The following is a 25,802-nucleotide window of genomic DNA, read 5'->3' as shown; positions in this document are numbered from 1 at the left end:
CCCAAGAATACTGGAGTGGGTAGCCTTCCCTTCTGCAGGAATCAAACCAGGGTCTCCTGCATTGCAGGAGTATTCTTTACCAACTGAGCTATCAGGGAAGCCGATTAGATGTTAACTCATGTTAACCTAACACTTTATAACTGAGAGACTTTTAACGTGGTTGTACAAAATGAAAGATTGTAGAGAAAGCGTTTGGCCTAGGAATTGGTGTGTGATAGGTGCTTATGGTGGAAAGACCCTAAAGTGATCCGCAGTGACCTCTCCTGGTATTCACATCTTTGTAGAATCTCTTTCCTTTGAGTGCAGGTGGAAACTGTGACTTTGTTCTAACCCACAGAATGTAGCAAAGATAATGGGATGTCTCTCTTGTGTTTATGTTACATTATATAAGGCTTTATTTGCTAGCAGACACCCTCTATAGATCTCTCTGTTGGCTTGATGAAGTAAGCAACAATCCCATGTGGCCAGAACTGCAGGCAGCTTCTAGGAATTGTGGGCTGCTTCTAGGAGCTGCAAGTGACTCCTGCTGCTGAGGTTGGCCTCTAACCTCCAGCTCATTTTGTTATCGTGTTGTTCACTTGCCAACTCGTGTCCGACTCTTTGCAACCCCATGGACTACAGCACTCCAGGCCTCCCTGTCCCTCACCGTCTCCCGGAGTTTGCCCAAGAGTGAGAAAAATATGCTGAGTCAGCAATGGACTTGACAATCCTGCATTAACTTTGTAAGGGCATTTCTAATCACCCTTACCTTCCAAATCTCTATGATCTTGGCCCTCAAAGTCCTCTTTCTTAAGCTGTTAGGAAAGTTTCTATCTTTAGATGAAATGTGGCTATTTCACCTTGTTTTTTAGAGTTTGTGTCTGTTTCACTATCTTGTCACAGCAGTCAAGTCTAGGGTATATTTTTTTAATTCCTTGAAATTTTACTTATAGATTTCACCGTTAATTATAACATAAAAGCGTTAAGTAAAATAATTCACTTTTTCCTGCTACTCTTCAACAGAATATAAGGAAGTGTTTTAAAAAAAAACTTTCAAGTAGTCCTAAGGAAACTTTTAGTCTTAAAAGTATTTTTTAAATTAATAATCTTTCTTTTTAGAGCAGTTTGGAGCAAAATTGAATGGGAAATATAGAAAGCTCATATATAACCCATCCTCACAAATGAACAACCTCACCCACTAACAATGTCCCATGTCATAGAGGTACACGATCATTATAACTGATAAACTGACATGAATACATCTTTATTACCTGAAGTCCATAGTCTATTATATTATGGTTCACTCTTGGAGTTGTCTGTGCATTTTAACAAATGTATAATGATTTGTATCCACCACGACCATGTCATATAGAGTACTTTCACTGCTCTAAAAATCTTCTATTCTCCATCTATTCCTCCTCCACACCCATTCACTCACCCAATCCCTGATCTTCTTACATCTTCCTAATTTTGCCATTTCCAGAAAGTCATATAGTTGTAATCATACAGCTTGTAGCCTTTTGAGATTGGCTCTTTTGGCTTAGTAATGTTCATTTAAGTTTCCATTATGTCTTTTTATGGTTTGATAGCTCATTTCTTTTTAGTGGTGAATAATATTCCATTATCTAAATTTACCCCTATTTATCTATTTCCTTTCTGAAGGACAACTTGGTTGCTTTCAAGTTCTGGCTATTATAAGTAAGGCTGTTATAAACCTCCATATGCAGGTTTCTGTGTGAACCTAAGTTTCCAACCCATTTGGGTAAGTACCAGGGAGCATGACTGCTGGATCAAACGGTAAAAATACGTTTAGTTTTACGAGGAACTGCCAAACTGTCTTCCAAAGTGGCTGCACCATCTTGCATTCCAATGAGCAGTAAATGAGAGTTCATTTCGCTCCACATCCTAACCAACATTTAATGTTGTCAGAGTTCTGGATTTGGGCCATTTTAATAGGTGTGTATCTCTTTGTTGTTTTGACTTGCAAGTGTTTAATGATATGCTGTTGGACATGTTTTCATATGCTTGTTACCTAATCATCTTTTTTGGTGAGGTATCTGTTCAAGTCTTTTGCCCATATTTTAAATCAGGTTGTTCCTTTTCTTGTTGTTGAATTCTGAGGGTTCTTTGTATAACTTGGATAACAGTCTTTTATCAGATGTATCTTTTGCAAATGTTTTCTCCTAGTCACTGGCTCGGCTTCTCATTCCTTTGACTAAAGTAATTTTAAGGAGTAAATGTATTAACATTTATGTATTAATCAACTGGATAAAAAATTTAAGGAGGACTAAATGTTGAACATAATGTAATATTTAATAAAAAACAGTTCATTTATCTGTATGATACATAGTATTACTTAATGTGTTTCTCTTATTTTGGAGGTACTGTTACTCCTATAATTTAGTATAACCTTACTATATTAAATTTTTTACAATTTATGTATAGATAAAGGTCACAGAAGTAAATTCAGTTTTAAGCAGTAATATATTATAAATTTGCCTCAAACAATATATTAAATATTAAAACTGTGTTAAGGAAAATAGCACTTTCACAATTGCAATTAAACTGTTTAAATAGAAAGTTACCACCCCCAGGTGAAAGACAGATACAGCAATACCATGCTGTAAACACTGTTTTGAAAACATACAATGCATTGTTCACATAATTAAATGCCATTATATGAAGAATAAGAATTAAACATTCTTCAAATAAACAGTGAAACAAGCAACAAATATTTACTTAGCATAAAGTTTATTCACATTTATAAAAAATATCTGTAATAGGAAATCCATTAAAGCCAAAATATAATCAAGCATGTAGGAAAAAATGCATTCAAAAGTGAGTTGCTTTTTCCAGATGAACGAAAATGCTGATAAGTACTGAATTGCCTTAAACTTTTAACTGTTAGGGAAACATTTTTAAACAACAAAAAAATGCTGAAGGAAACACAATACGGAAGGTTAAAGGTATCAATATATGTCATACATGTTCCAAAATGCTACACAGGCAGGATTTACAAAAGAATCTAGTTTTTAAAAAATTACAGAAATTCTAGACATTCTTCTAGTAGTATAAATGCCACATACAATATTTCAAATCAACCAGTAACTAATACAAACATTTCACATTCAGTTAGAATAAAAACAGTACGAATAACATGAAATTAAGCTTTCAAACAGCACTGACAAACTTCTTCTCATTAAAAAATTCACTTGTACGTATAGGAAAAGTACTCATACACATGACTTATCTGAGAAATAGAAAAAAACTGTTAGAATTTTATAGGCAAACAGGAACCCAGATACAGAGAACACTATTGCTCTAGTTTTTAATTGTTCTGAGAATTTTCACTGAACTCTGTGTATTTACTCAGAGGGCATAATATTAATAGATGCAAAACTCTGACACACAGTTTGTGCTCTTTTTGATTTTTTTCTTCTTAAAAAGAGAATATTCTGTGTAGAATTATCTATCCTATTGAAGGCAGAACCCTATAAATGTTTTTTTGTCTTTTTCTAGTCTTATTCTCGGATGATAAAGAATCTGCCTGCAATGTGGAAGACCTGGTTTGATCCCTGGGTTGGGAAGATCCCTTGGAGAAGGAAATGGCAATCCACTCCAGTATTCTTGTTTGGAAAATTCCATGAACAGAGAAGCCTGGCAGGCTACAATCGGGGTCACAAAGAGTTGGACACGACTGTGTGGCTTTCCCTTTTCATACCCATATTACATTCATTTCCTGATTGTAATAGAGGGGAAAACTGTCTAATTAACTATAAAGTTTGTGTCAAGATAGATTTAATGGTTAACACTAAGCAGTTACTCAGGGAAGAAGCACAAACAAAAACAAATTAACCAAACCAAAAAACCCACTACCAAAAATACAACAGGAATAGAAAAGGGAGAATGGGACAGAAATACATGTCAATAATTTTATATTAATATTTTCCTTTTAATTATCATTTTTGGTTATGATTCTATCACATTTTCTGTTTTATATTTAAAGTATTATGGATTAGATTCTCAACACTGGATTCTCTACAAACACCAGTTATTTCATAATCTTGATGAATTCCAGATTTGTTCAGGTTAGAGCAATAGTTTTACAGTAAGTGATGGCATATGACAAATCTCTGCTGCTGCTGGGTGATGGGTTGTCACAGACCCTGAAGCTGGATTTACAGTAAGATTTCTGTGAGTCAATTGGAGTAAACAAGTTCATGGAATATTTTATTTTATTTATTTATTTTTCATGGAATATTTTAGATTGTGATTCAATAAAAGATAAATTGTATCTTATATTTTTATCCATCCTAAGAAAAAAATGTGTGAGAAAACATAGATATGCAATATATGCTCTTATATACATTTATGTATAAATGACAAATGTCTATACATTTCTCATACAGACTTAGAATTGTCTATACTTTATAATTTGAGACAGTGTAATTCTATAGGTATAAGATGGGGTTGAGAAAAGTGTGCTTGCTCATTCTAAACCTAGCTCTTACCAACATGTTAGATTTGGGGCAAGTTATCCTTGCATGCCTTAGAGTGATTGCTAAAATGATAGAGTTTGCTTCCAATCTTTTTTTTTTTATGTTTCCTAATTAGCCTCAGAACCAGCATTAGGTACTTGCTTGCTTTATTTATTTATTGGCTGTGTGACACGTGGAATCTTAGTTCCCTGCCCTAGATCACCAGGGAAGTCCTGCCTCTGATCTTTTAAAGAGGATTAAAATAAGGGCAAAGTTATATGAGGAAAAGTGCTTATGTAAACCCAATATATGACTAATAGTAAAATTTTTATAGGTTATGTAGGTGGCATTAAAAAGACCACTTTTTCTAATTATATCTAAATGTTGCTGCTAAGTCGCTTCAGTCGTGTCCGACTCTGTGCGACCCCATAGACGGCAGCCCACCAGGCTCCGTCATCCCTGGGATTCTCCAGGCAAGAACACTGGAGTGGGTTGCCACTTAGATAACTAATGAGAACACTGTAAGAGAACTCTACTTAAGGTACTATGGTGACCTGAATGGGAAAGAAGTTCAAGAGAGAAGGGATATGTATGTATGTATGTATGTATGTATGTATGTCTGTCTGTATGTATGTATGGCTGATTCATTTTGCTGCACAGCGGAAGCTGAAACAACAATGTAAAGCAACTATACTCCAATAAAAACTAATTTAAAACAAAATGAAATATCAAACAACAAAAAATTTTGCCAGATGATTTCTTTGCAACAAGTAACCAAAGAGACTCTGAAAATATCAAACATAAAGTCTTTAGCAGTCTGTAATGATTAAGATCTTTCTTTCATCTGCATTAAGATCACAGTCTTAAAAGACAGATATACACTCAAACAGTGTAATATGATTTATACTTTTTAAACATTTAATTTGGAAGGAACTACAAAATGCATGTGAGTTTTAATCTCATCTCTCTAAAAATTATAAAACAAAATACAATTTTATAAATGGTATTACATAGAAAAAAGCAATGCCTGGCAAAAGCTTAAAGAACAGAATTTTCTATTTCTCAGGAGTATGTTATTTTTTGAGTTCCTGCAAAGAGGAAACAAATTCACATACACATACACTTAAATAAATTTGTGCACACACATTCATTCCAGAAGTTTATAGCTTATACTCTATTATGTTTGTAAGGGGAGATTGGTCACATACAGAATTAGAAGAAGATACAAACTATAGGTCAAAATTATTACCTATGATCTTCTGTATCCAGACATTAAAAGATGCAAGGGATTGCTGGTAACTTTAATCAATATTATTTTGATAGCAGAAAAGTAAGTTACTTCTAGGTTCTCAAACTATTATTTATAAACTTTGAAAATTTTTCCAGATTAATAGTTATGCATAGTCAGATACAGATAACTTAGCAATGAAAATGGGTATGTCTACTCGTCGGTAACATGCACAAATTTATCAAGCTCCACTCCTAGATTTGAAGCCTATAATCTACTTCGTGGTATAATAACCCTTGCAAATCCTTTCCATTGCAACCATGTTCTCTCTGAAGAAGTAACTCCCTAGTGTTTATTTTTTAAAGAAAACTATTGACTGCCCCCCATAATAAAGTATGACTGATAGAACAGTTCATGACTAAAATGTGCAAAATATAGTGAATGCTATGCAATAAAGATAAACTGATTTTATTAAGGTTATGATTTATAACATGATTTATGATATATACATGTCAGATTCTGTGAATTATTTCCAACCAAAAAGAAATCCTAAAAAAGAGTAGGTCCAATATTATAACTTGGAATAATCTAACAATTAGAAATTCTTTTTCTTTTTTTTTAGTGTTCAATACAAAAAGTCTATGGGGCTTCCCTGGTGGCTCAGACAGTAAAGAATCTGACTGCAATGCAGGAGACCCTGGGTCGATCCCTGGATCCGGAAGATCCCCTAGAGAAAGGAATGGTTACCCACTCCAGTATTCTTGCCTGGAGAATTCCATGGACAGAGAAGCCTGGCGGACTACAGTGCATAGGGTCACAAAGAATCGGACATAACTGAGCGACTAACACAACAACAACAACAAATCTACAACCTTTTCTGTACAAAGGATACAGACAGTTCACCAGTTCTAGCTGTGACATCCGTAACAGATTCTTTTGAACAGAACAGTGCTCTCTTCTTAACTGCAAGATACGAAATTCCTTATCCAGCTGATAATGATAAAATTCAGGTTAAAGATGCTGACAGAACTCCCGTGGCAGAGAACATATGCTTATTTCTCCTTTATTCTCTACAGTTTGCCATAAATGGCTGAATTGACCTGTCTTTTTTGGTTCAGGGAAAAGAACCACTTAAATAATGTGAATGTCCTATATCACCAAGACAATGAGGGCTTAGTGAGATGGGAGTGACATAGACTTTTTAAATACCCTAAAATCATTTGCTGGCCCAGGATAAGGTGGTGGTGGTGAAACACTCTGTTTTCTGGTCAATGCCACTGCCTGTTCATAAGAAGGTAATCCTGTATCTTCCAATGAAGGTGGCGATGGAGACAAGACAGCCTCCTCTGGTCTTCTGAAGATGATGGAAGGAGTATGTCTGCCCCTTCTTACATAGATGTCTGAAGAACTAAATAGAGCATTGAGGTTTAGGAAAGGCAATATTTTAGGTTAAGACAGCAATATTAAGAATCCAACTATTTAGATCAAAGCTGAACCTTCTTTATTAATATAACAAGTTTTATTTTACCCATAAACTCTGAATGAGTCTTGGTTTAGTGGGAAGACCAAGAGCTTTGAAGTCAGTCATGGGTATGAAACAGGATCCTATCATTTCATAGCAATGTGACCAAAGGCAAGGTACCCTAACTCAGGTTTCTTCCTCTGTAAAATGGGAATAATAATAGCTACATCAACAGAGATTTTCTTTATGGATTGAGAAAGATTATGTAAGGCATCTAAGCAGAGTCTGGAATACTGTAACAAGGACTCAAAACACATGAATTCTTTTTTTCTCCTATTCCTGAATTAAAATTTCCTCAAAGTATAGTGTTAAACCAAATCCAGGCTTTGTTGAAAGGCGCTACAACTCAAAGCTAAAGAAATTGATGCCACAGAGGTAAAAACATCAGTGGATGCCCATCTCTTTCCTCTGTTACCCCAGCAGCCTGCTGGCTGGTCCATCCCTCCTCAGCAGGACTTCCATCCCATCATTCTTCTCCACAAAAGTCTAACTTGAAGTCTACTTTCTACTGAATCAACTTCCAACTCCTGTGCCTACTTTTCAAGGCCTCCCTTCATCTAGCCTTGCTTTATTTTATAGCTCTCTGCCCTTGCCAAGGCAGCGTCTTTACTCCCCATTGATCTCCATGGATGCAAGCCTAACAATTAGGAAAAAAAAAATTTTTTTTAATTAAAAAAAAATGGCTTAGTTCAAGTTCCACCATTTTTCACAAAGTTTTGTCACCTACACCAGCCAATGAAAACTGAAATGCAATACTGGTCTGGTGTTCCAAAACTACATTTCCCCTTCTCACTTGTAAATTACAAATTATAATTTAAACATAAGAAATTGATCCACTTAGACTGTGAGGTTGGCTGTCTATGAAGCATCTATGCAGAAATTAACCTCCTATAGTATGGTTAATAAGATAATTAAAATATATAGATGATCCTGAACCTATAGTCAATATTTATAATAGTATTCTTCCTAATAAGAGAGTTTAGCAGACCCAAAATACTGTACACCTTTGCAAACTAAATTAATATCAACTTGACTCTTAGAATACCTTTTCTGTTGGAAGTTATAATGAGATCTGAAATTGAAAGGAAAGAGAGAGGAAAATAGCAGAGAGAGAAGAAGAGAAAAAGGTCTATGTAAATCGAGGAATTGGATAATCTGCTCTTCAATAGTTGAGAGGTGCCTGAGAGCCTCAGAAGTTTACTTACAGGGCTCAATATAATTCCTCCTCTGTGGGAAATCTGGAATGTATGCATGGTAGGCTTGTCACTTGCCACATTCATTAGCTTGTGATGAAAAGTACTACTTGCTTGCTTATAGGAAACAGGAGAGACAGATGTTTTACTTGAACAAAGAAATTTTTCCATGTTGACCTTCAAAATCTGTTACAGGAACAGTATAATGATACTAAAATCATTAAGTGTTTTCACAGTGATTTCTTACATACAACCTTACATGACTGAAATCAGAAAGTACACACCAAGAACATCTCAGATAAGCTGACAACATTATATTATGCCTATTTTCCTCCATAAAATATAGGGACTAAGAAATGAAAAGATCTTGTTTCCCATTTCTTGGCATGTTTTTACAAAAGAATGAGACAAACTATTCTAACAATGATCTCATTTTTTACTCCTTTCTTTTTCAAAATATTCCTCACCCTTCCCCCACTTTCAGACTTGCAAAATGTAGAAAGAGAACATGTAACTCTGTTGGAAGAATTTCTTGGGACAATTGATAAAAAGTACTTTAGTCAGTAAGTATTTAAAAGTTAATCTTAACACAAAGGAATGTCTGGTTAACCTAGTTTGAAATGTGCCCTATAAAGGGTTGCTCTGAGAATCAAAGTGAGACAGTAGATGTAAAAATGACCTGTAAATGGGACAGCATTCTACTGTACTAAGGATAACTAATCTTACTTTTAAAATAGGAGATATCTGGGTTTTCAAAATTTAATAATAACATACACAGAAAACATGTATAATAATGGCACCTCTTTACTCCTTGTGTCTTTGAATTCTGCTTCTGAACTTATGCAGGAAAGAAGCTAGAAGGCTTCAGAGAAAAAAAGGCATAAGGTAAGAAGGTGTAGTAGTGTAGAAAAGCAGAGAAATAGAAAAAAACAGGAAAGAGAAGAGAACGATGTTGAGCATGACACTGAATAATGACTGTCTTCACAGATCTTCAGGGAAATTATTAAATACTGAGAGCATACACATGGACTTTAGGGGAAAATATTGTAAATGGGATAGAAAAGAAGGAAAGATAAAAGACAAGGAGAGTCTTTAAAGATAAATATTCCAATTTCTTCATTAACCCATGAATTTCCAGGTATCCTGCAGCTTGTGGAGAAAGCCATATTAAATAAGATCTTAGTAAGCCCTTGAAAATGGGGAGAACTTGCTGATTCTCTGTTAAGTAGGTGAAATTAATAGAAACCTCACATTAAAGATAGTGGTTTAAGAACAATTGCACAAATTTTTCCTTACTTTCTTTCACTTTTCAAACTTTTAGAGGATTTATAGAACTCTCAGACAATCTCCTTAGTTCCTGCCCGTGATCACATAATGCCTCAGGGGACTGCTTAGGAATTCCAGCTGGTGGATAGAATTACACTTTACTTTGCCCTCGTCCTCTGCCCCCTTTGCTGGCATGTCCTCCTCTGCAGGGGCTTCCCAGGAAGCAGTGGTAAACAATTTGCCTGCAATGCAGAGGACACAAGTTCAATCCCTGGGTTGGAAGGATTCCCTGGAGAAGGAAATGGCAACTCACTCCACTATGCCTGCTAGAGAAATTCCATGGACAGCGGAGCCTGGTGGGCTACAGTCCATGGGATCACAAAAGAGCTGGATACAACTAAGAGACTAAAACAACAGCAACAACCAACTTCCTCTGCACTCTTACTACGGGCATCCTTTCAGACTTGCCTCTGCCCTTGCCTCTGTCCTTTCATCACACTCAGAAAACTTGGCTTCAGCTTTTATCTTCCAATGGATTCATCCTAATTCCACCTCTAAAACTCTTACCTTAACAATAAAGAAAAAATTTTTATTATGGTAAAATATGCATAACGTAAAATTTGTCATTATAACCATTTTTAGGTGTACAATTAATAGTATTAATTATATTCACAATGTTGTACAGCCATCACCACTATCTATTTCCATAATCGTTTTATCACCTGGTCAATAATGAGCATCTTTATAGAATTTGGAACTGCAAATAGGGTAAATAAGGATATACAAGAAATAATTCTGATTGCCTGTTTTGCATGTGTTGCTTTTTTTAAAAATAAGGTAGTTCTACACTTTTATCTATACTTACAGATAAGATGGCACCCCACTCCAGTACTCTTGCCTGGAAAATCCCAGGGACAGAGGAGCCTGGTAGGCTGCAGTCCATGGGGTCACTAAAAGTCGGACTCGACTGAGCGACTTCACTTTCACTTTTCACTTTCATGCATTGGAGAAGGAAATGGCAACCCGCTCCAGTGTTCTTGCCTGGAGAATCCCAGGGACAGAGGAGCCTGGTGGGCTGCCGTCTATGGGGTCGCACAGAGTCGGACACGACTGAAATGACTTAGCAGCAGTAGCAGTAGCACAGATAAGAATATGAATGATAATAACTCTTTATTCTAACGATGTTGAGATTTATTATGCAAACAATTATGGGCTTTAGGAAGCTTTACTAATATGCTGGAATTCAGTTAATAGCAATGTATTAACATTGGCTTGTGTTAGTCGCTCAGTCATGTCCGACTCTTTGTGACCCCACGGATGGGAGCCCACCAGTCTTTTCTGAACATTGAATCCTCCAGGCAAGAATACTGAAGTGGCTACCCATTCCCTTCTCCAGGGGAATCTTCCTAAACTAGGGATTGAACCCAGGTTTCCTGCGTTGCTGACATTCTTTACCATCTGAGCCACCAGGGAAGCCCAAAGTTGGCTTGTTAGTTTTACAAATGTAATATGGTAATATAAGAGGTTAACAATGAGGGAACTGGCGAAGGACATATAGGAACTCTCTGTGCTTTCTTTGTAACTTTCCTGTATATCTGAAATTATTCCAAAATAAAAAATGTACTTCAAAATATAGGCAGTCATTTTTTTAGCCATTTAAAAATAATAGTATAGAAAGTATAATCGTGAATTAAATATTTTCACTTGATACTTACCCTGGATATTGTTGCCTGTGACACTTGGTGATACAAAGATAGTAACCAACTAATCCCAAAATAACCAAAAATACTCCAGCAGCAATTAATCCAGTCAGAAGGCCCATAACGTCGATTTTCTCTCTGTTAGCATCTTAAGAGAAATCATTAAACTAACATAAATATAACAACTGAAAAGCACCACCTATGATTTCAATAAATTTAACATTGAGTGTAAGCACATTATTAAGCATCTAATAATTAATATTGGTTATTTTTAAAAGTCTGTGCCAGAGACATGACCAAAAAAAAGATATACTTCTAAAAGCCCTAGGTATGGCTTCATTTATTTTTATTATTTTAATTAAAATTATTTATTCATTTTGGCTGTGCTGGGTCTTAGTCGTGGCATGTGGGTTCTAGATCCCTGGCCAGGGGTGGAACCCAGGTTCCCTGCACTGGGAGTTCAGAGACTTAGCCACTGGACCACCAGAGGAAGTCCCTGATTTATTTTAAATGTCTTCTTAAATGAATAAAAGTCAAGACTAAGCAGGATAAACATATTCTTTGTTCAACTATACACATTTTGATACTAGCTACTGAGAGAAATTTACTAAGCAACTCCAGAGTGCTATGTAATACAGTCTCCTTACAGCTGGAGCCCTGCCTAGGAGGAATAAAAAAATCACTGGCAAAAACAAAACAAACCTGACTAAAGAGCAGCTAGAGATGATCAATGCAGATAAGACGAAGGATCTCCCCTCTCTAGAAGTTACTTAATTCTAACAATCTTAATTTACTTAGTAGCACAAGTATTCCATTCACTTGTAATGGTAAAAAAGAAAAAAAATTAAAATAGCTTACTGCTTGAAAGTAACAGTCTTACTTTTATTCTGTGCAAGTCCTGACTTAGCTGAGCTGTTTAAAAGAGCGAATTAAGCCTATTATCTCATTTCCCTAGTATCTCACCAAACTTGATTTTCAGTGTGTAAATAGATGAACACGGCCTTCTCTGTCTTAGATAGCCCTGTGTATAATTGAGAAATCTTTCCCGGATTTACAAGATATGTATGTTGTGCAACAACCAAACTCAAACAATGAAATTAAAATTTACTATGATAGAGGTTGGGAAAAAAAAACATTAAAATTGATCGCCTTACCTGATTTTGTGGTTGGTCCTCTAACTGAATATTCTTGCCAAAATTTCATCTAAGAGAAAGGTAAAAATGTCCAAGTTTATTTAATTTCTTTAACATCATTTCATTTGGTCTCAAGGACCTAGACTAGGGGGTGATAAACGCTTGGCATGGGCCACAGATAGGACAACCAGTTCATTCACGCTGGAGCAAGTGACTCACTCTATTAAATAATTAAAGTATTGCCACCCACCACCGTTTCTTCCAACTCTGAAATTGGCCAGGGATTTATGCTAGTGCCAGCTCTTCACCACTGGACCCTGATATTCTTCCTTCATTGGCCCAGGGCCCTCACTCAGGTATCCAGGGACACTATCGAATTAGAGAGTTGATGAAAACAGCAGAGGTGGAAGTTGAAGCAGAGGACTCATGATCGGAGTCTGACTTTTTTCTACACTAGGTGAGCCTTCAGTTTGCTAGGACATTTTTATAGGTTTTTTAAAAAATTAATTTATTTTTGGTTGTGCTGGGTCTATGTTTGCAGGTAGGTTTTCTCTAGGTGTGGCAATCGGCAGCTGCTCTCTAGTTGCAGTGCAAGGGCTTTCCATTGTGGAGTCTTTTCTTGCTGTGGAGCGTGGACTCAGAAGTTGTGGCCTCCGTGCACTTGCCCCGAGGCACATGGGATCTTCCGGGGCCAGGGATCTAACCCGTGTCCTCTGCATTGGAGGCAGGCTTTCAACCACTGGACCACCAAGGAAGCCCTTGCTCAGAGATTTTATTAAAAGGTATTTATTGATTTGGAAAGACATCCCTGAGACTTTTTAAGTTCAGTGTTACTTGAGAGAGTGGAAGCTGTTTTTAAGGAACTGTGATAAAAGTAGAAAATGGATTTGTGAGAAACAGAATAGAATTTCAACAGACACAACTCCAAGGCGGAGCAGTCTTTGCTTCCTTTCTCTAATTGATGCACCAGATAATAGCAGGCAATGGGAGGCCGGGGAGAATTTGGGAAGAAAAAGAGCTGAGTTTCAGTAACGCCTTCATTTGAAGAACACCTAGAGAGGTTCTTATTGACTAAAGAGTAAAATGGGATTCTTGAGGAAGGGGAAAAAGAGCTGGGGTTATTTAACCTTGGGGTTATTTACAAAAGTAAAGAATCTGGGTCACTTGATATTCTTAAAGAATATGCCAGATTATTACAGGGACAGTGCTGGCTCTTTGTTTTGTATTTTTCAGGATTAACAGACAGAAGTTAATTATATTTTAAGGGAGAAATTCTAAAAGTTTATTGCCAAGCAATAAACTCCTGAATGCAGGGAATATATATTTTATCCTCAGTTTCTAGGGGAGCATATGACACATAGTAGATTATCAATAAGTACTTGAAATATAAATATAGTCATCAAAAAGCTAAGTCTTGATAGGAAAAATTTCTCTGAGTTTTGACTGATTGAAGCCTGAGTCAGAGAACTAACTCAATATCCTGAAGTTTAATTCAATGTGCTTTAAGACTGTCTTTGAATATCATAAATGTTAAACACAAAATTATAACATAATTGATAATTTTCTAATTACTGTAAACCCAGGAAAGTATAAAGTAAAATCTAAATGGGTTAATTAGCATTTTAAGAAAGTAGAAAGAGATAACAGGTATACAATCCTAAATTTATTTAAGGCATATAATTTCTAATGCCTGAAAAGTATCACTTTTTAAAGTACAATTTAATAAATGTCTAGCCAATTAACATCATCAACAAAATTACCGTTTTATCTTCATCCACAAAAATCTCTCTGGCTTCCTCATAATTACAAAGTTCTTCTATGCATTCTCTTTCTAGGTCACCGGGAGTGAAGAGCTCCAAATCAAATCTATTATATAGGAGGTGTCTATGTATGAACAGGTTTGCTTCTTCTTTTGATGTAAAAACTAACAAAGAAACAGAAAGATTTCAAACATTGATAAAAATAAGGCAGAAAATTCCTGTTTTAATTATGAGAAGAGCACATAGTTCCTTTGATGTGGTTAAATTATGCCCAACTTTCTTCTGTGGTTTTAAAATCTGACAAAAAGAAATATCATCAGTAAAAATAATTCCTGCCAAAGATGCAATACAGATATTAATCAATTCCAGGACATACTTGAGTAGATTATGTCCAAAGTTCTCAGCATAAGTGAAAAAAAATTGAGTTTCATTTTTTTCCTCTAGACAGTTATTTTTCCAATAAACGACAGGCCAGACTACGCTATTTCTAAAGCACTGGTTTCCTATTATTTTGACTGAGAAAAATTAGTCTGGTGTAGTGGCAGAGTGTTAGACACATAAGACACAGATTTTTCTTTACTGATTTGGCTTAGCTATCAGCTGTATATCCCGGGATAAGTCATTTACATCTCTGGGTTGCCATTTCCTAAATCACTTTTTTTTTCGGCAGCGCTGTGTGGCATGCAGGATCTTAGTTCCCAACCAGGACCAAACCCATGCCCCCTGCATTAGTAGCAGAGTCCTGACCAAGGCTGCCGGACCACCAAGGAAGTCCCAGGTGTGAGTCTTCACACAGCTGTTTTGTCCAATATAGCAGCCACTAGTCACATGTGGCACAGAGAACCTGAAATGTGGCTAGTGTGAATTGAATGTGCTGTAAGTGTAGAATTCAGACTTAAATTGAAGACAGTGGGGAAAACCACTAGACTATGACCTAAATCAAATCCCTTATGATTATACAGTGGAAGTGAGAAATAGATTTAAGGGACTAGATCTGATAGACAGAGTGCCCGATGAACAATGGACAGAGGTTCATTAACATCGTATTGGAGACAGGGATCAAGACCATCCCCAAGAAAAAGAAATGGAAAAAAGCAAAATGGCTGTCTGAGGAGGCCTTACAAATAGCTGTGAAAAGAAGAGAAGTGAAAAGCTAAGGAGAAAAGGAAAGATATGCCCATCTGAATGCAGAGTTCCAAAGAATAGCAAGGAGAGATAACAAAGCCTTCCTCAGTGATCAGTGCAAAGAAATAGAGGAAAACAACAGAATGGGAAAGACTAGAGATCCCTTCAAGAAAATTAGAGATACCAAGGGAACATTTCATGCAAAGATGGGCTCGATAAAGGACAGAAATGGTATGGACCTAACAGAAGCAGAAGCTATTAAGAAGAGGTGGCAAGAATGCACAGAAGAACTGTACAAAAAAGATCTTCACAACCCAGATAATCACGATGGTGTGATCACTCACCTAGAGCCAGACATCCTGGAATGTGAAGTCAAGTGGGCCTTAGGAAGCACCACTATGAACAAAATTAGTGGAGTTGATGGAATTCCAGTTGAGCTATTTCAAATCCTGAAAGATGATGCTGTGAAAGGGCTGCACTCAATATGCCAGCAAATTTGGAAAACTCAGCAGTGGCCACAGGACTGGAAAAGGTCAGTTTTCATTCCAATCCCAAAGAAAGGCAATGCCAAAGAATGCTCAAACTACCGTACAATTGCACTCATCTCACACGCTAGTAAAGTAATGCTTAAAATTCTCCAAGCCAGTCTTCAGCAGTACATGAACCGTGAACTTCCAGAGGTTCAAGCTGGTTTTAGAAAAGGCAGAGGAACCAGAGATCAAATTGCCAACATCCGCTGGATCATGGAAGAAGCAAGAGAGTTCCAGAAAAACATCTATTTCTGCTTTATTGACTATGCCAAAGCCTTTGACTGTGTGGATCACAGTGAACTGTGGAAAATTCTTCAAGAGATAGGAATACCAGACCACCTGACCTGCCTCTTGAGAAACGTATATGCAGGTCAGGAAGCAACAGTTAGAACTGGACATGGAACAACAGACTGGTTCCAAATAGGAAAAGGAGTACGTCAAGGCTGTATATTGTCGCCCTGCTTATTTAACTTACATGCAGAGTACATCATGAGAAACGCTGGGCTGGAAGAAGCACAAGCTGGAATCAAGATTGCCAGGAGAAATATCAATAACCTCAGATAAGCAGATGACACCACTTTTATGGAAGAAAGTGAAGAACTAAAGAGCCTCTTGATGAAAGTGAAAGAGGAGAGTGAAAAAGTTGGCTTAAAGCTCTACATTCAGAAAATGAAGATAATGGCATCTGGTCCCATCACTTCATGGCAAATAGATGGGCAAACAGTGGCTGACTTTATTTTTGGGGGCTCCATAATCACTCCAGATGGTGATTGCAGCCATGAAATTAAAAGACGCTTGCTCCCTGGAAGGAAAGTTATGACCAACCTAAATAGGATATTAGAAAGCAGAGACATTACTTTGCCAACAAAGGTCCACCTAGTCAAGGCTATGTTTTTTCCAGTAGTCACGTATGGATGTGAGAATTGGACTATAAAGAAAGCTGAGTGCTGAAGAATTGATGCTTTTGAACTGTGGTGTTGGAGAAGACTCTTGAGAGTCCCTTGGACTGCAAGGAGATCCAACCAGTCCATCCTAAAGGAGATCAGTCCTGAGTGTTCATTGGAAGGACTGATGTTGAAGCTCAAACTCCAATATTTTTAGGCCACCTGATGTGAAGAGCTGACTCACTTGAAAAGACCCTGATGCTGGGAAAGACTGAAGGCAGGAGGAGAAGGGGATGACAGAGGATGAGATGGTTGGTTGGCATCTCAGACTCAATGGAGATGAGTTTGAGTAGACTCTGGGAGTTGGTGATCGACAGGGAGGCGTGCTGTGGTCCACAGGGTCACAAAGACTCAGATACGACTGAGCAATTGAACTGAACTGCACACTAAGTATAGAAAGGGACTTCAAAGACATGGTTAAGAAAAATGTAAAGTATCTCAATGTTTTATATTGCTTATATTTATAATGTTAGGTTAAATATTTGGAATATATTGGGTTAAATTACTTTATCAAAATTAGTTGCACCTATTTCTTTTTACTTTTTAAAATGTGGCTGCTAGAAAATTTTAAATTATTTATGTGGTGCATATTCTATTTCTACTGGCCAGTACTATTCTAGCATCTTCATTTCTAAGTTATAAATAAGATTTATGAGCTATTTAAACCAAGGAGGGGAGCCAGAATGGGTTCATTAGTGCTAGTTGTTTTGAGAAATATTCTAAAAAGGTAGACCATTCTGTCCTGTGACAAAATGTTTGTTCTTTCCTCTTCTTTGTTCTTGTGGATTTTACACAACCATGAAACAGAATGAAAAATTTTCCAAGTCGCCATCATTTCTCATTGGGATTCTTATAATGGCCCTCGAAGTCATCTCCCTGTCCATGACAGTGACAGCACATTGCCAATGTGCCTGGATCTCTCCTGTCTTTGAACTTGCCTTCCACTGAATAGAACTCTCCTCTTTCAGTCTGCATTCTCACTTGCTTCCACATTTTGTTCAGTGTTACCTTGAACCCCATCCCTACTCACCTCTGGCAATCCCCATCCCACACTGTGTTTTTTCATGGCACTTTCCATCTAGTGTTCTATATGCTTTATTTACTTATCTGTTACCACTCTGTTCCCCCAGCTAGAAGGAAAATTCCATTAAAGCAGGGATGTTGACACATAGAGGTGCCCCCCAAATTACTTACAATAATAAATGAATGAACTTGACTTTCCTCTTGGACCTGAATTCTCAGAGTTGAGGCAATTCAGAGGTATGGTCTGTTATTCATCTTGGCACAGGTTTATAATACTAAACCAGTGATGAAGTAACTTTGAGTCTGCTTAACTTAGCTGTACTGTACTTACTTACAACATGTAAAATCTGATTTCAGAGCAGAGAATTAGAAATCTGCCTTTGTATTGCTACTTCTCAGATATGCCCAGATCTTTACATTTTACTGGCTAGAAAAGCAGTGCCAAATTTTGTCATTGTCAGCCTCCTTTGTAATCTGAGTTACAAAACACCCCTAACCTCCAAATGGGACCTTCAACTTAAAAGGAAAATAAAAAAGTGAGTCACAAACACTTTTATTGTTCCTGAAATGATATTTATGCCAATGAAAGTCTTGACTGCTGTATAAAACATGCCTTCTGGGTGGGACTGGTGTCCACCACTTCCCTGAGGTTGAAAGTTCTAATTCAGTCCATGGTTCATCTTAGACTTTCAATGCCTTATCAAACTTCTTCTTGCCTCCCTTATGATCTCAGGAGAAATACTGTCCTTTGTTATTTGGGTTCTAAGTAGCCTGGACTTGCTTTTAATCAAAAGAGGCAAACTTCCATGCCCTGGAGCATCCTGAACTTGCAGCAATGGTTCCTGTTTCCCCTCTGACCATTGCCAGAGGATACACTGGCCTTTGCACTTTTGTATCTGCTGCCTCAGATTATCTTCTCATCTTTATTTCTCCAGACTTAGACCACCGACACAACTGAGCGACTGAACTGAACTGAACTGACTGAGACCATCCTAAGAGGCTGTCTATTTCCCTGTTTTAAACCTACCAACTGAGATATCCTATTCTTCTCCTCTCTCCTGTCTCTCCATGCTTTCTAAATAAGTTTCCCTTGAGTCATTTAAATCCCACCTCTTGGCTTTATCAGAACACAACTGAAGGTCCTTTATTTTCCTAGTTACTTTTCCTATCTCCATTTGTTATCTCATTTGCAGAGAGCACTGGCTTCTGTACTCTCCAGAGACATAGCTATTATGCTAACTAATACCTAACTAATGCTAACTAATACTGCTAACCAATACCTCTGCTCTTGAACTCTCTGTTTCTACTTCTGTCATAGAGTTTACGGAGAGTATCAGTTTACACCCTGCCTCGCCCACTAGATGAAGCAGTCTATGCAGATTTCCAGGCAAGAATACTGGAATAGGTTGCCATTTCCTTCCCCAGATCTTCCTGACCTGGAGATTAAACCCAGGTCTCCTGAACTGCAGGCAGACTCTTTTTTTTTTTTTCATTAAAAAAAAAATTATTTATTTTTTAATTGAAGGATAATTGCTTTACAGAATTTTGTTTTTGTCAAACATCAACATGAATCAGCCATAGTTATACATATGCCCCCTCCGTCTTGAACTTCCCTCCCAGCTTCCTTCCCAATCCCACCCTTCTAGGTTGATACAGAGCCCCTGTTTGAGTTCCTGCAGGCAGATTCTTTATCAATCGAACCACCAGAGAAGCCTTTTAAATACACACTCTTCCTCATTTACATTTCCCACAGATATCTCCAGCCTTCTGCACTCAAATGTGATCTCTAAATTCCTTCCACAGTTTATGATGTCCTGGAGAGCGTCTTTTATGCCTATATCTTGTGAATGAACGAATGTACTCATAAACATTCTGGACCCAGCATCTGGTCCCACTGAGTATGGATCATCAACCTTATATATGAATGGACTTACATATATGGTGCAACGTGGAAGGCACCAGGAAGATCTCCTTGCAAATCTCTGTTCCACTAACTACTTTATCCAGTTGCTTAGGATTCTGTGGTCAGTGTTTGATTCCTTAAGGTTAAGATATTGCCCTATTTTAACAAACACACAGTCTCCCAGAAGGCTTGAGACACTAAACTGTATTAACTATTATTAGCGTAAAGATTAGGAGTTTTAGTGTAACAGATCCTTCTCAAAAGAGAATGAGAGTAGGACCTGATGAGAATGAATGTGGGACAGATATGTGAGGGGAGGTGGATCCAAAGCATTGGCACCAGGTAGGGAAGTCCATGGAGAAGGCAATGGCAACCCACTCCAGTGTTCTTGCCTGGAGAATCCCAGGAACGGGGGAGCCTGGTGGGGTCGCATAGAGTCGGACACGACTGAAGCGACTTAGCAGCAGTAGCAGTAGCAGGGAAGCACAGTGACTTGGCAGGGAGAAAGCCAAGTTTTTTTTTCTTTCCTGTGTTTTCTAGGTTAGGCTTTCAGAATGTGGGCAGGAATCTGTTTATGACCTGGAGACCACAAGGTGTGCCATTCTAGGTTAGCAAGCCCCAAACCTAATCTTCTCACATCATCTAACTTTACCCACATAACCAGACATTCAAAAGTAAAAAAGGACCTCAGAGATCACTCCACTCCTCATTCCCTCATCATTTTAAAAGCTGAAAGGGGGTTAAGTAACTTGCCAGATTTGTCTGCTAACAAATCCAGACTAGGTCCATCTTTCCAGGAAGAATAATTAATTATGCTCATCAGAATTACCACACAGCCTCATCTAGAAAAACGGCACTCACTGATTTTCAGAAGTTGAAACAGGTTTTCCATTCAGTTAACTACCCGCCTGGTCTTAAATACATATTTACAAAAGTAACTCTCAGAATTAAAAATTGCAGTTAACATAGCAAACCACAACATTACCAAATAAACCACAAATTAAAGCGCATTTTAGCGCTTCTAGGATTGATGAGGGCATTTAACCTCAAAGACTACACTTTCTCGTTTGAGCCCTGGAATACAGGCTCGAGTTTTCAGCACGGGTTTCTTGGGATCTGCAGCCAGGCTCACCTTCTTCTCTCGCATGCCTAGACTCCTCCGAGGGACTTCTTGTGCAATGAGGAAACGCGAAGGTAACTACGGGCAGTTGGCTGAGTAGCACCAGGAGTGGAAACATAGTCCGGCAACTGTCAAACAAACTGAAACAAACAAAATAACCAACCAACCAAAAACACAGGTCAAAAGTGCCCCCAGCTCAGCAGTTTAAATTCCTATGGGAACGAGTCACCGACCTGTTGTGTTCAAAGTCATCGCGTGACTGCACCCCGCGCGCGGTTTCGGTCGCCAGGGTCCGACCCGCGCCCGGAAAGCGGCCCGGAGAGCTCCGGGGGACAAATGCCGCCTCCCCTCCATCCACCCGCCCACCATCCCTGTCCCCACCTCCCTAGCCCCCACCCTCTGGACTCTGAGGCCGGCTGAGCGGGCGCCTTTCGACCCTCTGCGTTGCAATCGGACCCGGTCCGCCGAGAAGGGCCCCTCCCAGCCACCCATTCCCGGCCGGGGCCGAGCTTCCGGGCCCTCGCACCTGCAGCTCCGGGCGCATGTTCCAGCAGCAGCCGGGCCGGAGTCCCGTGCTTCGGTCGTCCCTGTGGCCGCCAGACCCTCGGTCTCGGCGCCCCCCAAATCCGCGCCTTGCTCTCCGCAGGGCGGGAAGGGCCCCCTCGCTCGGGCCGAGGAAGAGCTTGGGGTCCGCGGAGGGGGCGCCCTGGCCGGCTCCAGCACTCTCAGTGCGAGTCCTGCCTGGATCCCGGGAGGCCGCAGAGTAGAGCGGTGAGAACCGGAGGAAGCAGCTACCTAGGAGCACCCTGCCGCGCTCCTCCCCATGGGGGCCGGCGCACCTGCGGCGGGCGGGCGGTTGACTGGCGTCTCCGGGAGCCGCGCCTCGCAGCTGCCGCCACCTCTTTCTGCGCTAAGCCCTGGGCGAGTCCGGCCGCCTGCAGCCAGTTCTGGCCCCGCCTTGGCGCGCGGGTGGCGGGTTTGGGACTGGTTTCTAGACCCCGCGTCCTCCGCCGACTCAGGGCAGCGTGAGTTCACCTCCCAGCGCTAAACAGAAACCACCTGCTGAACCCTCCCTCTGGCGCGTCCAGGGATTTTCGATTTGTGTTTCACTAGGCGACGAGCTCTATCTTAAGATCTTAGGTCTCAAAGGGTGGTCCGCGAAGGAGAACAAAATCTTTATCAGAGCATATGAAATGGGAAGTGACCTTAAAAATCAGTTGATTACATTGGATTTCAAATCGCGGCTCGCCATGTCTGGGCCGTCTCCAAGATCCTTTCAAGGGGTCTCCGTGGTCAAAACTATTTCCTTTATGGTACAAAGACATAATTTGCCTTTTTCGCTGTCGTTGCCTCCTGAATGTACAGCGGAAATTTCCAGAGGCCATTCGACGGGTAACGATGTCATCACCCAGCTAATAGAGTGCTTGCATGTGTTTTGTGTTTTCCATTATTTTCTATGGTAGTAGATTTAAGTATCAGCACGTACGTTTTTTATAGAGATTAATAAAATTTGCCTGTTCTTAGTTTTTTTTTTTTTCCTGTACTTTTATTAGCTAGCTTTAGTCATACTTGGCAGGATAGCTATAACCCCCTTTTTTTTTTTTTTTTTTTTTATAAATAGTCGTCTGAAATCTTGAGCCTATGCAGAAATATAGCCAAAAGTAAGTACACTTTGTTGATTTGAAATAATATGAAAATTTCTCAGTTTAACAGATAATATGATAAATATCAGGGCTTCCCTGGTAGCTCAGCTGATAAAGAATCCACCTGCAATTCAGGAGATCCCAGTTCGATTCCTGGGTCAGGAAGATTCCCTGGAGAAGGGATGGGCCACCCTCTCCAGTATTTTGGGCTTCCCTGGTGGCTCAAACAGTAAAGAATCCACCTGCAATGGGGGAGACCTGGATTTGATCCCTGGGTTGGGAAGATCCCCTGGAGGAGGGCATGGCAATCCACTGCAGTATTCTTGCCTGGAGAATCCCATGGACAGAGGAGCCTGGTGAGCTACAGACCATGGGATCTCAAAGAGTGGGATACCACCGACTGACTAAGCACAGCACAGCATAGTATATATCATTAGATATAATTCATGTAAGTAAGAGCTCTTTGGAGATCCTTAATAATGTTAAAAAATGTGAAGAGGTCCTGAGACCAAAGAGTTTGAGAATTACCACCTCAAGTGATGAAGGCAGCAGGTGGACAGAGCACATAGTGGGAGTTCACACACTGCCTTGTCCAAACAACACTGGTAACAACTCTTTGGAACATTACTTAAGGTTCCATGCTTTGGCCAAAGTGGCTCAACATTTGGTAGAAGCCAGAAGAAATGTTTTTCCCCCTTTCTAATCGTTGATTAATTCAATTTCCACCAAATTTTATTTTTTCCTGCAAAGGTAATTGCCTACTTTATTCTGAATATTTAGAATCAACTGAATTCTTGCTGTTTTCTGCAGAAATTTTGTCTTCACTGATTCCTTCTCAGTGCAGTTCAGATCAGTCACTCAGTCGTGTTCGACTCTTTGTGACCTCATGGACTGCAGCACGCCAGGCCTCCCTGTCCATCACCAACTCCCAGAGTTTACTCAAACTCATGTCCATTGAGTTGGTGATGCCATCCAGTCATCTCATCCTCTGGTGTCCCCTTCTCCTGCCTTCAATCTTTCTCAGCATCAGAGTCTTTTCAAATGAGTCAGCTCTTCGTATCAGATGGCCAAATATTGGAATCTGAGCTTCAACATCAGTCCTTCAAATGAACACTCAGGACTGATCTCCTTTAGGATGGACTGGTTGGATCTTCTTGCAGTCCAAGGGACTCTCAAGAGTCTTCTCCAATACCACAGTTCAAAAGCATCAATTCTTTGGCGTTCAGCTTTCTTTATAGTCCAACTCTCACATCCATGCATGACTACTGGAAAAACCATAGCTTTGACTAGATGGACCTTTGTTGGCAAAGTAGTGTCTCTGCTTTTTAATATGCTGTCTAAGTTGGTCATAACTTTCCTTCCAAGGAGTAAGTGTCTTTTTATTTCATGGCTACAGTCAACATCTGCAGTGATTTTGGAGCCCCCCCTCCAAATAAAGTCAGCCTCTGTTTCCACTGATTCCTTCTAGACAGTGCTTTTTCTTTTTCGTTCTCCCAGTCTTTCCTCGATTTCCATTTGTCCACCTTGTTCTTTAAACTGTTTCTATAATAGATATCTCCTCAATCCTTTTATTGTTCTTAAGCAATTTTGATTACACTGTGAAGAGGCTAGAAATGATTTCTTGTAGTTTACGTCTTAAACAGGGAACATCTCTACTGGAACACTCATTCTTCTATTTATTCATTCATTTAGCCCTGAGGATACAGAGAGAAACACCACAGTCTCTGTTCTGGGGGAGAATTTAATCTAAGCTATATCTAAGAATGTGGGCTGAGTAAAGTTCTTATCAAAGGAAAGAACAGACTTACTCATCTTTAGCCTCCAGAGAACCTGACAGAGTTCTTTTATGTTCATGCTCAGTACATTTTTATTTTGAATTTTTAAAATACTATTTCATTTTCTATTTTATTTTATGTTTTGGCTGTGCCCTGTGGCTTGTGGGGTCTTAGTTCTCTGACCAAGAATCGAACCCAGGCCCTCAGCTGTGAAAGCATGGAGCCCTAAACACTGGAATACCATGGAATTCCTTCAATACACTTTTTTTGGAGGGATGAAAGTAATTTGTTTTCAGGTAGAAAAAGTGCATTACACTGTATTTGGAGATACAAATAGTCATTGTATCTGGACCAAAACAAATGTGGCTTTGTGTTCACATCAAATATCAGAGTTTATAGTCTAAGAGGGGAGTCAGATACAGAAATAAAATTCTGTTTCTCAGTGGTGAATGACAGCCCTGCACATTTCCCTGTGATCATATTGGCTTCCGGAGAATATCACAGCACTTGGCAGTATGAACACAGACTTCAACCACTGTGGAGCTGCAAGGTATTTTGAAATTAGGTAGCAAAGAGAGAAAATAGTAACAACATTGTTTAAGATTGTTGATTTCTTCTGCTATTTCTTTGCTCTATTTATTTCTTATTTTGTGCCACTTGCTTTTTTAAAGTCAGTATTCTTATGCTTTTTCTCCCATAACATTTTAAGTGCTTTTTTTCTGGTCATTTGCAGAACTGGGCTAAACATTATGATTCTCTCTTTACAGAGAATACTGAAGCATGAAGTTTGAAGGGTCTTAGAGAGTCATTGACCAAGTGGTAGCCCAGCTCTTGACTCTTCCCAGTGCCTTTTATTATCAAGCAGTGAAGGGCAAGAGGTAAGAATTGTTTAATTTCAAAAGAAAGAAAAAAAGTAGAGCAATGAGATTAATGGACTTGGATTAATGTGATAAAACATCTCTGAGTTTGAGCACATACCCATCCGCTTACCTGTGTCAACTCAAGAATGAAATGGAAACTCGCTGTATTGTGTGGGCATGAGGATTGACTCAAAGACTGTGACAGGAAGTGTTAAGGCTGCAGCCTCAAAGCTCTGCAATGTTAGGGTCACATCCACATTATAAGGCACAATGATAGCTGTGTCACTAGACTACTTGGAGCAGAAGAAATGACTTTGTGGAACTTAGGTGTTGGTGACATTTTAGCCTTGGTATTTCATCATCAGATTTTTCCTGTTTTAATTTATCCCAGTAAAATCAGTAGGTGGAAGATAAAAGACTCCTACGCTTCAAGGCTGATTATATATCTGTATGCAAGTATTTTCAGATTCAACAGATAGTCAGAAGGGTTAAAGACTTTGTTTTAAACATTTACTTAAAGCTCTCTAAAGCTTTTGACTAGAGCTCCCATTTAATTCTATCATTTAAGAATAATGACTGTTAATAACAAGATAAAATAAAAAACAGTATGAGAGGTTATC

The 25,802-nt window shown here is 38.9% G+C and overlaps 1 protein-coding gene and 1 long non-coding RNA gene across 2 annotated transcripts in view; one reads left to right on the top strand and one right to left on the bottom strand.

The window, feature by feature from the left end:
- Positions 1-2,713: 2,713 nt before the first annotated feature.
- PRRG4 (proline rich and Gla domain 4) lies at positions 2,714-21,922 on the bottom strand. The gene is made up of 6 exons (XM_019975827.2): positions 21,431-21,922; positions 20,917-21,044; positions 14,260-14,423; positions 12,521-12,569; positions 11,382-11,514; positions 2,714-7,093 (listed from the first exon to the last, which is right to left on the bottom strand). Exons 2-6 carry the CDS (start codon positions 21,020-21,022, stop codon positions 6,859-6,861), a joined length of 687 nt encoding a protein of 228 aa, XP_019831386.1. The 5' UTR covers positions 21,023-21,044; positions 21,431-21,922; the 3' UTR covers positions 2,714-6,858.
- Positions 21,540-25,802, top strand: part of LOC109569236 (uncharacterized) — a 16,722-nt gene continuing 12,459 nt past the window's right edge. The window contains exons 1-3 of the long non-coding RNA XR_002182321.2: positions 21,540-21,675; positions 22,526-22,565; positions 25,090-25,200. This is a non-coding gene — a long non-coding RNA (uncharacterized lncRNA). The remainder of the gene's footprint in view (positions 21,676-22,525; positions 22,566-25,089; positions 25,201-25,802) is intronic.

This window comes from Bos indicus, chromosome 15, assembly GCF_029378745.1.
Source record: "Bos indicus isolate NIAB-ARS_2022 breed Sahiwal x Tharparkar chromosome 15, NIAB-ARS_B.indTharparkar_mat_pri_1.0, whole genome shotgun sequence".
Lineage (NCBI taxonomy): Eukaryota > Metazoa > Chordata > Mammalia > Artiodactyla > Bovidae > Bos > Bos indicus.
The sequence above is the reverse complement of the archived record's forward strand: the minus strand, read 5'-3'. Positions and strand labels throughout refer to the sequence as shown.

Bases quoted from the DNA above. Each gene is read 5' to 3' on its own strand.
- PRRG4 (XM_019975827.2), bottom strand. From the start codon at position 21,022: ATGTTTCCACTCCTGGTGCTACTCAGCCAACTGCCCGTAGTTACCTTC. The intron at 14,424-20,916 runs GTGAGCCTGGCT...TTTCTTTGTTAG, and splicing joins TAGGCATGCGAGAGAAGAAG to TTTTTACATCAAAAGAAGAA. The intron at 11,515-12,520 runs GTAAGGCGATCA...ATTTCTCTTAAG, and splicing joins AGGACCAACCACAAAATCAG to ATGCTAACAGAGAGAAAATC.